This window comes from Scomber scombrus, chromosome 10 (genome assembly GCF_963691925.1).
Source record: "Scomber scombrus chromosome 10, fScoSco1.1, whole genome shotgun sequence".
In the NCBI taxonomy this organism is placed as follows: Eukaryota; Metazoa; Chordata; class Actinopteri; order Scombriformes; family Scombridae; genus Scomber; species Scomber scombrus.
Window position 1 is genome coordinate 30,867,752 of NC_084979.1, and position 15,672 is coordinate 30,883,423.

Below are 15,672 nucleotides of genomic sequence, written 5' to 3' on the forward strand. Positions count from 1 at the left end.
TCCCCATGGTAAGTTTACAATTTGTTGTTTAGCTTATATTTTTGTGATTGAGGAGCTTCTCTCTCTTTTCTTTTCTTTTTTTGGTAAGCAATAATGATGAAAATAACACAGACAATAGGCTAGTTTTCCCAGGCATTGTCAAATATATGTAACTCTGTTATAATAAAATGAATAAAAAACGTATGTGTTTATTAAAAAAAATATTTATAACTGATAGAATCTCAATTATGTGTAGGGATGTTTTGTCGCTTATGCCGTCAGCATAAGCAGCCCGTTAAAAGAGGACCATCCCAGAGGGTTTTCATTGAGATCCCTTCTGCAATGTACAGAAAAGATGCACTTGATGCTCTTATGGGCTCAGACCACCACGCTGCAGCCTTTCAGGCCCATGCAACTTTGATTAAAAGTTAGATTAAGCCTAATGATTTCATTTAAGTGATATAATTCAGTAATATAGGCCTACAATGATTTTTACACACACACACACACAATAAATGATCCTTAAATTTAACAATTTACTAAATAAGCTTTCTCATTTTTGGTAGGTGAAAACAGACCTCAGGAACAGGCTGCAGGGGGAGCACTTGGGGGCCTGCATGAGAGTTTCTATCAATGGTCCCCCTGTGGCCAAGTTCCCCTACGACAAGGCCTTGGTGAAGTTCTTCACAAAACCCAGAAAAATCAAGTGCAGCAGAGAACGATGCACACTGTGTGGTTGAAGTGCCAATGTAGCATGTTCCATTTGTATGCAATAAATGCACCTTAATAAGTCACTCTCTCCTTGTGATCTTGAATACGCTCTGGGTGAACAAAAATTTGAATGCATATATAATAATTGCAGAATTGCAGACTGCTTGCTGTGCCTTGCTGTGCGTGTGCCACACGCGTCGCGTCTGTTTAGGGTTTTTTCGGTGGGTACCACCGGGCCTGAAAAAAATTCTAGGGGAAACACTGGACTCACTAAAACATCCCATAATAATAATAATATTACTATTATGGGATGTTTTAATACTTTCACCATCCGTCAGCTCCTCCAGCTGTTAGTCAGTAAACAGCTGCAGCGTGAGAGCGAGCTGCTGATCAACAACAACAATGTCAGATATGTCACGAAGGCTTTTCTGGTGTCTGTCGTCTAATCTCACTCTGAGGGAAGAAAGCTGCTGATCATTATCTATTCATCTGTGTTTGAGTGAAATGAATAGTTAATAGTTTTAATAAGATAGTAGTTATGAGGATTTCTTGTTATGATGTAGCAGTGAAGACTGATGGCTCTAATGGTTATACAATAAACCCCACAGCTCCATAAAGCTCTGCTCATTTTACCTTTACATATAAAATAACATTTAACTATAAAAAAGAGATGAAAACATGATTAAAAGAGACAAAAAACCTCTAAAAACTACCAAAAACAGACATAAAAATGATTGAAAAGACACTTAAATTGACCAAATAAACCTAAAAAAATACAAAAACATATATAAAATGACTTAAAGATACACAAACTGACTAAAGAAACCTAGAAAATACAAAAAAAGAGACCAAAAAATAACTAAAAAGAGGCATAAAAATGAGTAAAAACAACCTACAGTTAGTTTGAGTGACAGCTGCCATCTAGTTACCATGGTAACTATGAGATGGAGAGACTAAAGAGACTCAAAACTACCAAAAAGAGACATTTCCATCATTATTGCTATGTTATATTTTCATGTCTGAGGTAAAATAGGACATGATATTGTGTGATAGGAGATGTTTAGTGGTGTAAAAGCTAAAAAATACACTCTCTCTGCTCTCTGACACATGAATCAAGGTTTAATCACATTTATTGATCAGTCAGATCCACTATTGATGCTTTCTAAACACATCTGAGGTTCAACATTTGGTTTAGATGCTTTTTATGAAAACACTCGACTCAACCAAAGACAACATACAATCTGATTCTTTTCTTTTATAAAACTCGATAAGTTATTTTATATTTTTTTAACCTTTATTAAATGTTGTGTGTTGCAGGTCTGGAGGATGTGACGGATTACGACCCGAACGTCCTCAGTGATCCTCAGTGGCCGTGTGGGAAACACAAGCGGGTTCTGATCTTTGCCTCATACATGGTGAGAAGCTTTATTTATTTATTTATTATATGAAGTTTCTACATGTTGATTATAAGGAGTGAAGACATACAGACACACAGAGCATCATCATCATCATCATCATCATCATCATCATCATCATCATCCTCCTTCTTCTCCTTCCTTGTACAAATGTGAATCCTGTTGATTTAAACATTCAATATAAATTGATCAGATCATCATATTGATGATCTCAGATTAGACCTGCAGCTTTAAGAATAAACATCTCTGCTTCTTCTTATTAACCCTTTACATGCTGTTCAGAGTCAAATTAGACCCTTTTTTTTTTTTTTTTTTTTTTTTTTTTACATTTGAGAGCTGTAAAAACATCATAAACACATTTATTTCAGCTGGATTTTTCCTAATGTGACCCAGAGTTAGAAAAATGTAAACAAAATGCATCTTTTTTTAAATTTAGTGCAGCTGATACACATTTTTATATGTGCAAATGGTCAGATTGGCCTATATTTATTAAAAAAACAATAGAAAAATCAGCTTTAAAACATGTTATATTCTTTATATTCTATAAGATTAATTAAACATGTATTAATGACTGAAGGGGAATTTATGAATGTGAATTGGTGTAGAGACTGAATATGAACATTATAAATATTATTTTATATTTTGTCTTTATGACAGTAAACTGAATATATTTTGATTATTGACTGTTTGTCAGAACAAAATAAAACATTTCAGGTTGAATCTTTGGCTTTTTCCATCATGTTCTGACATTCTGACACACACACACACACACACACACACACACACACACACACACACACACACACACACACACACACACTCTCTATCATTACTGTTTATTCCATCACAGCAGATTATTACTGAGGTGGGCCGCTTTGTCACTGATCGCGCGTGTGTGTGTGTGTGTGTGTGTGTGTGTGTGTGTGTGTGTGTGTGTGTGTGTGTGTGTGTGTGTGTGTGTGTGTGTGTGTGTGTGTGTGTGTGTGTGTGTGTGTGTGTGTGTGTGTGTGTGTGTGTCAGTTAAAGCGTAAAGTGAGGCAGATTTTATTCACACTTATGGTCGAAGGTGAGATGACACTGTGTAAGGCTAACAGGCTAAAACACACACACACACACACACACACACACACACACACACACTGAGACCTCAGAGGTGTGTTTACAGACTAACTGTTCATGTCAGTGAAAGATTATTATGGATTATAAACTGACTACAGAGTTCATCACAGTATTATAATCTGGTTTTACATGAATACAGAGAAATTGAAAACATGTTTATTGTCTTTGTGGTTGTTAAAAAAAATAATCAGCATCAGTTTTATTGTTGCTTCCACACAAAGAAGCTTCTCATTTATAAACAGACAATATATTAACCCTTCTGTTGTCCTCGAGTCAAGGAAGGGAGGGAGGAGGAAGGAAGGAAAGGAGGGAGGAAGAGAGGTAGGAGGGAGGAAAGAAGGAAGGAAAGGAGGGAGAGAGGTAGGAGGGAGGAAAGAAGGAAGGAAAGGAGGGAGGAAGGAAGGGAGGGAGGAAGAAGGAAGGAAAGGAGGGAGGAAGAAGGAAGGAAAGGAGGGAGGGAGGGAGGAAGGAAGAAGGAAGGAAAGGAGGAAGGAGGGAAGGAATGAAGGAAAGGAGGAAGGAAAGGAAGGACAGACGAGGTCAATTTGACCCGGGAGGACGACACGAAGGTTAAAAGAAGTAGTTTTTCTTTATTGTCTTTGTTTTTTTTAATCATCTCTTCTCTCCTTTCCTCCAGACGACGGTCATAGAATACGTGAAACCGTCCGACCTGAAGAAAGACATGAACGAGACGTTTAAGGAGAAGTTTCCTCACGTTAAACTCACACTCAGCAAGATCCGCAGGTGAAGGAATCAAACTGAAACACACTTTATCATCTTATCGTCTTATAATCCGTCTCTGACTTTATAATCTCTCTCTCTCTCTCTCTGTCTCTCTGTCTCTCACTCTGTCTCTCTCTCTCTCTCTCTCTCTCTCTCCCTCACAGTCTGAAGAGAGAGATGAAGGTAGTGGGCGAGGACTGCTGCATGCAACCCGTCACCATCGCCATGGCGTTCGTCTACTTTGAGAAGTTGGTGCTTCAGGGTCGACTCAACAAGCAGAACCGGTACGTTAACAGCTGACTGATGCTTTTAGTCTGTTATACTGATACACAGGAGGTGCTACTCAAGGTCTTTAATGCCAACATGTAAAGCTGTAATGTAACATAATACATATAAATGTAATCTATTACAGTTACTGATGTTGATGATTATAAAGGAAGTTACATCTGAATCACACCTTTAAGATTTTACTCATTTTTTAATATTTAACATGGAGGGAAAGATGGAAGGAAGGAGGGAAGGAAAGATAGAAGGAAGGAGGGAAGAAAATATGGAAAAGAAGACAGGAAAGAAAGATGGAAGGAGGGAGGGAAGGAAAGATGGAAGGAAGGAAAGAAAGAAGGAATAGAAGACAGGGAGGAGAGATGGAAGGAGGGAGGGAAGAAAAGAAGGAAAAGAAAACAAGAAGGAAATATGGAAGGAAGGAGGGATGGAAAGATGGAAGAAAGGAGGGAAGGAAATATGGAAAAGAAGACAGGAAAGAAAGATGGAAGGAGGGAGGGAAGGAAAGATGGAAGGAAGGAGGGAAGATGGAAGGAAGGAAAGAAAGAAGGAATAGAAGACAGGGAGGAGAGATGGAAGGAGGGAGGGAAGAAAAGAAGGAAAAGAAAACAGGAAGGAAATATGGAAGGAGGAAAGAAGGAAGGGTAGGTGGAAGAAAGGAGGGAAGGGAAGATGGAAGGTAGGAGGGAAGAAAAGAAAGAAAAGAAGAAAGGAAGGAAAGATGGAAGGAGGGAGGGAAGATGGAAGGAAGGAGGGAAGAAAAGAAGGAAAAGAAGAAAGGAAGGAAAGATGGAAGGAGGGAGGGAAGATGGAAGGAAGGAAAGAAAGAAGGAGTAGAAGACAGGAAGGAAAGATGGAAGGACGAGGGAAGTAAAGATGGAAGGAAGGAGGGAAGAAAAGAAGAAAGGAGGGAAGAAAATAAGGAAAAGAAGACAGGAGGGAAAGATGGAAGGAAGAAAAGAAGACAGGAAAGAGAACAGCTGAAAACATTGGTTAGGAAATTAAAAAAGTCATCAAACATAATAAGTTACATTACTTTGATGAAGTCACTGAAATATTTACATTCCTTATTACATTTTAAATACAGTAACTAGTAATATGTAATCTATTACATTTCCACAGTAACTTTAACAACTTTGAACACCACAGAAATGTTTTAGCTTGTCGTTGTTGCTCAGTGACGCAGAGCAGAGACGTTAACTAGTCACCAGAGTAATGATTCATTTATCTCAGTAAGGTTTTTATGTTTCCTCCTTTATTGAGAGGAACCACACAAACATCTGTTATAACTAAATATAAAAATATTTTCTGTCATTAAACTGATGCAAAAAACAACAAAAAACAATGTACTAAAAATCTGTGTGTTGAGTAAAGAACATCAGTAATTATGGATTTACCAGGATGCTGCTGTGTTGAGTCCACAGTGGTATGGAGTGTAGGAGTGGCGCCCTCTAGTGTTTGAATTGAGTAATTGTAATAATGGCATCAAAAAAACTGCTGGTATGATTTATTTATTATCGTTCCCTCTCTGGTTGAAACTCACTAGAAGCCTACTTTAGATTCAGCTCCTTAGTTATGCATCACATTATCATAATAATAATAATAATAACTTTATTTATATAGCACCTGTGGAAACGGGGCTATAGGAAGCATCAGTAGGATCCTGCTGGAGGATCTCAGGTAGCAGTCAGGCTCATAAGGAGTTAGTCAACATTCAATGCTTTAAAACCCAGCAGTAAAACCTTAAAATCACAGGAAACACCTGGCTGCAGCATCATGAGGACCGTTTCCACTGCAGGAACTTTGGGGTCATTTTTTAGCAGGAACCAACACTGAAGGACTCCTGCAGCTTTTAGGTGACGTCAACAGAAAACACCAAAATAAAAAAGCAGCATTTTAAAAACCCAGCAGTAGAAGAGTAGTAGTAGAAGATGGAGATGCTAGAAGACGTATGATAAGTGGACCGATGTTTTCTTTGAAGGAAGGAAGGGAGGAAGGAAGGATGGAGGAAAGAAGGAAGGTAGGAGGGAGGAAGGGAGAAAGGAAAAGAGGAAGGGAGGGAGGAAGGAAGGAAAGGAGGGAGGGAGGAAGGAAGGGAGGAAGAAGGAAGGAAAGGAAGAAGGGAGGAAGAACGAAAGGAGGGAGGAGGGAAGGGAGGAAGGAAAGGAAGGAAGGATGGAGGAAGGAAGGAACGAAGGGAGTAAAGAGAGAGGAAGGAAAGAAAGACAGAAGGAGGGAGGAAGGAAAGAAGGAAGGGAGTAAAGAGAGAGGAAGGAAAGAAAGACAGAAGGAGGGAGGGAGGAAGGACAGACGAAAGGAAGGAAGGGAGGAAAGAAGGAACAGTCAAAAAAGACGGGGTCAATCTGACATTTTCTTTGTTGAGTTGTTGCGCTTTTGGTGCGTTGCCTTGGTGACGTCACGGTCAAAACTGTCACACAACGATTACGCAACGATTGAAAGTGTTGCAGAATGATTACATCACCTCCAGAGTTCGGTGGGTTAGAGGATGTTCCTGTAAAGTTCCCGCCTCCTAAATTTAACCGAGAATTTCCTAAATGGAAACAGGACCGATGGTTTTATAATATAAATCACTTCCTGTCCCAGCAGTGATGCTCATGTATCTGCTGTCAGCTTCACTGCAGTTTAACTGTTGTTGTTGTTGTTTTACAGGAAGTTGGTGTCAGCTGCCTGCCTCCTACTGGCTGTTAAGATCAGCAGTGACCTCAAGAAGCAGGAGGTCAAACACCTCATTGATGTAAGACACACACACGCACGCACACACACACACACACACACACACACACGCACACACACACAGGGACACACACACACACACACACAGAGACACACACATCTTGGCGGTGGTTTCTGCCTGTCAGTCAGATCATGTTGCTCTTGCTCAGGTGTTTGTGAAGCTGATCTAACTGAGCAGGTGGAAAACAAACCAGCAGGGTTTCTGATCCACACACACACACACACACACACACACACACACACACACACACACACACACACACACACAGAGTCATGAACATCAAACCTCAGCAGCGATACATCAGCAATCGATACTATCCGTCAGTTTCAGCTGATCACAGATATCTGGATCAGCGTTCATGTCAGCTGATATGTTTTTAATCAGGGTGCAATTACACAGTTTCACCACCAGGGGGCAATGGCGAGTTTAATTTAAAAGTGAAAAATGCTTCACTCAGCATATCGGTTGGTTACAGTTACTCGAAACCAAAAGCCACACACAAAAACCCACACTTTCTCACACACACTTTCTCTCACACACACACTTTCACACACACATGACACATTTATAAACACTAGAAAGAAGGTGCGAGGAAACACCAGACTGGATAAAAACAAATAAATAAAAGGAGCTAAAAATAAATACTTAAATAAATAAAATACATAGTTCATTTAAAAAAAAATAATAATAATAATAACAATAATAATAAAAATTAAAAGATGACAGCTTAATAAAAAATAAATACTTAAATAAATAAAATAAAGTTCATTTAAAATAATAATAAAAAATTATAACAATTAATGCGAGGACATAATTTAAATAACTAATATTATACAATAAATAGGCTAAATAAACTAAAACACTGAACGATTAAAATAGATAAATAAAAGGATAGAATATAATAAAACCTATAAATAAAATCTAATCAAGAGCCAGAATAAAAAGGAAAGTCAGCTGCTTTCAGTAATAATAAAAAGTTGCTTCACCGTGTGTTTTACTTCTAGTTATCATTTAGAGGATCTATATCAAAAAAGACGAGTCAGAAAATGAATCTCCAACATTTCTGATAATGATGTTTCCAGCTGCTCCACTGTGGAGAGTTTCATCTTTTCTCTGTTTGATGTCATTATGAACTGAATTCTTTGTGATTTTTGGGCTGTTGGTCAAATAAAACATAATATCTAGATGAGTTTGAAGCATTTTTCTCTATTTCTTTTTACATTTTACAGACTGAAAAATAACTGACAGATTAATAGATAATGCAAATAATCACTTGTTGCATCCTGAAACTGATCAATAATTTACTGTAAAATACAATAAATACTTACTTTATTCTCATCTCAGATTACCAGATTTTAAATTAGTGTCAATAAAACAACTTATTTTAAAATAAAAACATGTTAAATTTGAGATAAAATGCAATAAAAATCTTCACGTTTGACTCAAATTTTAATAACAAATAAATACTTTGAATCAGTCAAATCAGTATTGTGCTGATTTTTAATTGATGCGACAAAACATAGAAATCAAATACAAAAACATTTCACAAACCATCATTTTAACATCACAGGAGTAAAACACAAGATTTTTATCGTCCAATAATAAAGAAAAGATATTAAAACAGAAAATAAAGAACATATTGAACATGTTCTGTGTCGTCTTTGCTCTGCAGAAGCTGGAGGAGCGTTTCAGGATCGGCAGGAGGGAGCTGATCTCCTTTGAGTTCACCATCCTGGTTGCCCTGGAGATGGCGCTCTACCTCCCCGAAAGTAAAGTCATGCCTCATTACAGACGGCTGGTGCAGCAGCAGCAGTTATAGCAGTGATCCCTCCTTCCTTCCTTCCTTCTCTCCTTCCTTCCCTCCCTCTGCGGACTCTCAGCACCTTCCAGCTCCACACTATGACCGACGCAGACACCAAAGTTTCAGCCACACTGTGACGAGGCGGCGGGCCGACAGAGCGTCATCGCCTTCTCTCCTCTCCCCAAAAACACCAAAGTGACGACACACTGTGATCGATGGCTCAGCAGCAGAAATCTCTGAGAGGTTGAACTCATCTCAAACCCTCAAAACAATCATGTTTCATCTTAAAGGAATATTTAATCATTTTTTTTAACTACCAGAAACATGAACATCTATTTACTCATCGACTCCTTGGCAGATATTTGAACACAAACTTCTGAGGAGTATTTCTTTAAACTTTCATAAGAGGTTTAATTTTGGTTAAATATCAGATTTTGCAGGAAAAAGAGAAACCGTTCATTCTTAAATCTCTGCAGAGGAAGCAGGTGAGTAACCCCGGAAACGATCTCACCTCGAGGTCCATTTAGCAGCTGCTTTGTCACCTTTTAAAATCACATCACATGAGCTTCATCAGCGGTCGGAAATGTAACTTTTGAAGTGAACATGGACGATAAATCCTGTCATGCAGTGCTGGGATAAGACTGAAATGTGATGGATTGAAAGCTTTAAAACAGCTACTAAAGTGATACTGATTCATCCAGGAATCAACTTCAAAGATGTTTTCTGTCCGTTTTTCTTCACTGCAGCTGAATCCTGAATCCTGCAGCTGATCTGACACTAATCTGTAGTTTTCACATTCATTCACTGTGTTTTTGTCTCTGCTCTCTGAAAGTGACCCGACTACCAACTACCTGACCCTAACATGCTGGATTTGATAAAACATGAGCGTTTTAATAACACAGACATCTCCAAACTCTTCCATTAAGGACCGTGATCCTGCAAGTTTTTCTTCCAACCAATCAAAAGCACACTAAAGCTGCAGTATGTAACTATTTCTGTGTTATATTTGCTTAAATTATCATGATGTTCTGATAGTAGAATAAGTTACAGAGAAGCTGTGAAACAATCTGTGTGCAACAAACAAAACAATCAATCAGAGTAAAGAGTGTCAGTCACACTCGTACAAACACTGCTTGCAGCCGCCGCTCCCCCGCTCAGCGTCTGCTGTGATCTCACTATGTCAAACAGGCTTCCTCTGTTACTGTGGTTACCAGCCTTCACATGCAGCTTCCTCTTAGGGGAGGGGCTTTGAAGGCAGCGCTGCAGAGAGGAGGAGGAAGGGACCTGGAGGTTGTACTTAGTCGACTTTTTTCTAATAACAACAAACTGCAGCTTTAATATCTGCAGATCAGTTGATTAGATGAGTGAAGCTTGGTGTGTTTCTGCTTGGTTGGAATAAAAACCTGCAGCCACATTACGGATCTTTATGGAAGAGTTTGGACATCCCTGAAATAACATGAACTACAGCTGCAGTGGAGAAACCTTAAACTGACAGATACAACGTCTAACAGTGATTCCTGTCAGGCTGAACGGCATCGTGGTCGTCAGCTTGGCACAGAAATCTAGAAATTTAAAGTCGGGTTATAAAAAGAGAGAAAAGAGAGTTAAGAACATTACACACTCACAGCTAATTAATCAGCTGTTTTTTTAGGGCTTCCCAATTCTTTTGTCGAGCTCACTTTAAAGCTGTCGGTCTGAAACAGTTCGGAGGTTTGCTGCCTCTGTTGAACGCTCTCCAAGAACAAACATGTTAGGAAATATTGAAGATGGTTTCTAAGAGATGAAACATTTTTGGTGTTTTGCTTTAAAGCTGAATTCTGAGTCTTGTGCATCTGACAATCATTTAACTGCACTTCAGAGCGTCTTAGATCAGCCGAGATGTTATTGTGATATTATTTCTTTATGATAATGAAATTACGTCTTCCTTTTTAGGAGGTTGCAAGCCATATAAGAGGGAAAGCATGTCAGTACTGTGGTAGCATTAGTCTCATATCAAACAGAGAAGTAGGAACTGTTTCTCTGAGGTCACACCTTGTTTTAGATTCATATGCTGGTTTCCTGTTTGTGTCGTTCTCTGGCTGCTGTGATCACACCTTTGTTTCTATGGTCACGTACATGTTTAATGCTAGTATCAACACTTTTCTTTCAACTATGGCGTAGGAGCTTTCTCAGCCTCCAGTCGGCCGCTTCTGAAGGGCCGTCCACACTAAGAACAATAACTATCTGCAGCTAATTATTGATGAGCTGTTACTGCTGTATGTTGCACAGAGACAGAAAAAGAGAAGCAGAAGGGCGGCTGCTGATTCAATGTGTTGATCACAAGTATTTCAGACACTAGTTCCTGTTAGTGCTGGGTATCGTACCAGTCTAAGTACCCTTAAAGTGATACTGAAACCAGTTGTGTTAAGCATTAAATTGCATAAACTGCCACCATTCCTTCACATCTAAATTATTAGATTTGAACACAAATGCATTTTGAAAGTCTTCAGATTATTAATATTTAACACTTGCATTGATTGGCTGTGAGCAAGTTCATACAAACAGTCATATTTTCTAGTTCTGGGTGCAAAAAGGATCGATTGCAGGTATCGTTGGATGGGAGGCGTTTCCATACTACTTGGTATGGATTTATTTCGGTCAATACCTTAAAGGTATGGAGTGCAGATACCCAGCACTAGTTGCTGTGATGTTTCAGACCAAACCAGCCTGACCTAGTGCAGTAACACACAGTATGAGCACAGATCTGAAGTCTTAAAGATTCACTAACTTTGTTAAAAGTAGAGAACAAAGCTCCAGCATCTTTGTATAATAAAGAGTCTCAAACCTCTCTAAAGAAATCACCTCTGAATCTGTGCTGAGAGAGGAGCAAAGCTGTATTACAATATATGAATTAATAAAGTCATAATTAAGATTATATTTGCAGGTTTTGTAGTTTTACTGTAAATATCAGGCTGCTGTTTGGTTTATAGGAAGGATTCTGATTGGCTGTCAGTGTTTCTATCGTTCATCAAAACGCTCTGAAAGTGATCCAACAATATTGTTCTCCACTGTCGGTGTCGTTATAGTTGTGATGTGGACTCCAACATCCACTGGAGGTTTTTAAAGCTACATATTTATAGTTATAGTTCTTGGTGTGGACGGACCTTTACTCTTCTGCTCTGTGTTTTGAGGTTTTCTGGGTCTCTGTGACATTTCGAAGCATCAGCAAGCTTTACAATCACACTGAGCTGCTGTCAGAAGCTCCACTGGAGGAGTTTAAGGGAGTAAGTGCCTTGCCTGAGGGCATCTGAAGTGTAGTTGTTCAAGGAGAGGAACGTCGGCAACTTTCTTAGTTACAGTCCTGCTGGTTTTTTCTCTGGTTTATCTTCACATCTCTGTATTTCTGACCTCTGTCCTGCTATCATGTTGTCATCCCTCCTGCTTCTGACAGCTTCCTTTCACTGTCAAAGAGTCTTCAAAGGGAAGATTAGTGTACTTCAACATTTCATCCCATTGAAATTCGTCATATCGGGTCCAAAGTCTTCTTTAGACGCGGCAAACACAACCAACCTTTTCTTTTTGGGTCTTTAAAGCCTCAAAAAGTTGGAAAAACAGAAGCCACATGACAGCAGAGGGAGGCTGATTTGGTTGATAGCTGAAATACACAGTAGCTGATGGATTTAATGGAGCATTTGTTTGGCGTCTGGAGGTTTTGTGGCATTAGCGTTCAAGGTGGAGAAGACACAAAACAAGGCGGCTTTAAAAACCCTTGAAACCAAAACATCAGTTCAACAGTCAGACAGTTATTACTGTTTTTAAAGGTTGGACTGTAGCTACAGACGGCCTCATGCTGTCTGGGCTGTGAAAGAACATCACAACTACCAAAAAAAACACCTTTCTGTTCATGAACTACCTTAGAAAAACATTTCATTTCTCTTTCTCTCGTGTCAAAAGTCACTCGATGTTATTTATTCAGTTTTCACTGTATCATAAAAGGGACAAATATTTAACCGTTTAACAGAGGCCTCTAAAAGGAAGTTTAAGCAGGATGACAATGGACTTAAAAGGATTTTAAATGAGGATTTAAAGTGTTTTTTAAGTGGAAACCAGCAGCCATGTTAGAAAACGACTGCACCAACACTCCTCATAAGGCCTCTGTTGTTTTTGCACTTTGCCTTTTTGCTTCACAATCCTAACTTTGTGTTTTTTTGTTCATTTTTAAATCACTAAGTAACAACTGTAATAATATGTTTCTACATGTGAAATGTCTTGTTGTATTGTTGTATATTGAAGAACTGACCGAGTCGCTGAACTTTTATTTATTGCTAATAATGAAGAATCTGTGCTTTTAAAAAAACTCAGAGAGATGACGCAGCAAAGTTTCCTCACGCCAGATGATTTAATTTCAATTTAAAAAGTTTCTTCATCTCGATGTTTTCAACATCAACGTTTCTTCCTCTCGTGTGTTATAAAGGGACTTTGTGGGGGTTTTTTTGAGTTTGAGTTCATCTCCATGTGAATGTCAGAGCAGGAGAGACGATCACGACAATGACGGCAACAAGTCACGACTAAGCACCTGATTTTTGGTCAGATGTGTAAAGTTTGGTTAAAATCATAGACTGTATATAAGAAATGGACGTAACATCCGTGACACCCATTGGTTTGTGGACTGCTGCTCGGAGGCCAATAGTATCGGATCTGGGCAGCGCCATCTTGAAAATTTCAGGTGCATGCTGGGAAAAATAAAAACACGGATTCTACTTATATGGGCATCAGGAGGAGCATGAGGCGCCCTCCTGAACCTGTGAACCAATCAACATGTCAATCACGACGTAGCCACGCCCTAATGCATACCCTGCTTTATCGTCACATATAAAATCAGGGAGGCCAAAATGTCCCAAATGAACATCATACTGCATTGAAGAAGGCTTTAAACTAGCGATTGAGACCATAAACACATTTTGAAAACGTTTACTGAGGTTAGAAATCAAGTGAGAAGTTGGTGAATTCTCCATTGACTTGTATAGAGACGGAAGTCCTTTTGACACCAAAACGGTCGCCCCCTGGTGGCCTTTTGATAGAATGCAGTTTTAAGTTACTTCCACGTTGGCCTCATTTCAGAGGACCGGAACTCCCCGTCTGGTTAAAATCAAATGTCAAACAGTGTGTAAAGGGTTAAAAGGCATTACCAGTCAACCCATTTACAGCCAATATTTAACACCTGATATCACTTTGCCTTTCATATAAATGTATTCAAATGGTATCACAATGCATGTCAAGTCTACATAGTTTCTTCAAAGTTATGTAAATGTTGTGAAGCGACACAATGCAGACTTTTCATATCAATGTGGACTTTAAGTGATAAATAAAGCACATTTTAACATTCTGCTAGTTTTTCCGGAAGATAAACTAGTGGCTGCCTGAAAGGTGAGAAATCAAGAAGGGCTGGGCAATATATTGAAATTATATCTATCATGATATGAGACTAGGTATCATCTTAGATTTTGGATATCGTAATATCGTGATATGTCATCAGAGTTGTCTTTTCCTGGTTTTAAATGCTGCATTACAGTAAAATATATAATTTTCTGAACTTACCAGACGGTTCTAGCTTTTCTGTTATTTACTTTTTACCCACTTTTTCATTATATCCACATTACTGATGATTATTTATCAAACATTTCATAATGTAAATATTTGTGAAAGCATCAAGAATCATCTCTACAATATTGGTATAATATCGATATCGAAGTATTTGGTCTAAAATATCGTGATATTTGATTTTGTCCATATCGCCCAGCCCAAAAATCAAGCTTTAAAAAACCTGAAATTCAGCAGCACACTTTGGGATAATGCTCAGCAGAATAATAAGTAGGTTGACATAATGTCTACTGTAGAAGCTAAGGCTTGTTAAAAACACTGGTATGGTCCTTTAAAAGCTGTTTTTAAAATATATTTTGATTATTCTCTCCTGTTCTGACAAAAGCTGGTGAAGAATCCTCACACCACGATATGCACTGAGACTTCAGAGCAGAGTCGTAGATTTAAACTGTTGTCATAGTAATAAATAAAAGGGGGGGAGGGGGCGGGAGTAATTGTGGCAATAAATACGAATGAAAGCATTTCAAACAGGCAACGTGTTAACTACAGGACTCTGCTCCAGAGTAGAAACCAAACAGTCGTCTTCTCTACATTAGAGATTTGTTCTATGCAGCTTTTATTCTCTCAGTTGATCTTCCTCCTCCTCTTCCTCTTCCGTGTGTTTACCTGTTATGTGCCACATTGTTTTCACGTAATACTCCTTTATTTAAAACCTCACGCTCACATGTTGTATTCAGTTTGTTTTGTATCAAATTAGATATTTTATTCTTCTCTGAGGCTGAAAAGGGAAAATATTTACCAAGTGTTTGTCTTCCATTTATTATTTGATTTTACACTTTAAGTTAATTTCTGTGTTAAATTTATTTGACTTTTGCATTATGTTATTTTTTTTAATTATAATTATTGACAACATGGACGAGCCACGCAGCAGTGTGGCAAAGTTTAAATTGAGGCTTTAAAATCTGTGTTAAGATTATTTATGTAATTTTGAGCCGGATGGAAACAGATTATGATTTAACGTTGTGTCTATATATATTTTTTGGGTTGTTTTTTTTGTAACGTGACATCAACCTGCTTTCAGCGTCTTGTACGAACTAAACTGTCGACAGCAGCTGTTTACTGTGTCGTTACATGACAGGACGGTTTGGTATTGAAAGCAAAATTGGAGATTAAGAGAAAATATTTATTTAAAAAAAACATTTTTGTAAAAGATAAAAGACAACTGCCGATGTATGATACATGTTGAATTTATTTTCATTAAAAATATAAAAATGTAAAGCTTTTTCTTCTTCGAGTGATTCTTTTCT

At 38.3% G+C, this 15,672-nt stretch overlaps 1 protein-coding gene across 1 annotated transcript in view; it reads left to right on the forward strand.

Annotated features, from left to right (window-relative positions):
• cables2b (Cdk5 and Abl enzyme substrate 2b) overlaps window positions 1–8,907 on the forward strand; it is a 16,737-nt gene extending 7,830 nt beyond the window's left edge. Inside the window, exons 4-8 of the mRNA XM_062427203.1 lie at window positions 2,008–2,105; window positions 3,862–3,968; window positions 4,112–4,231; window positions 6,900–6,984; window positions 8,657–8,907. Of these exons, the coding sequence (XP_062283187.1) occupies window positions 2,008–2,105; window positions 3,862–3,968; window positions 4,112–4,231; window positions 6,900–6,984; window positions 8,657–8,803 (557 nt within the window). The 3' untranslated portion in view covers window positions 8,804–8,907. The remainder of the gene's footprint in view (window positions 1–2,007; window positions 2,106–3,861; window positions 3,969–4,111; window positions 4,232–6,899; window positions 6,985–8,656) is intronic.
• The last annotated feature ends 6,765 nt before the right edge of the window (window positions 8,908–15,672 follow it).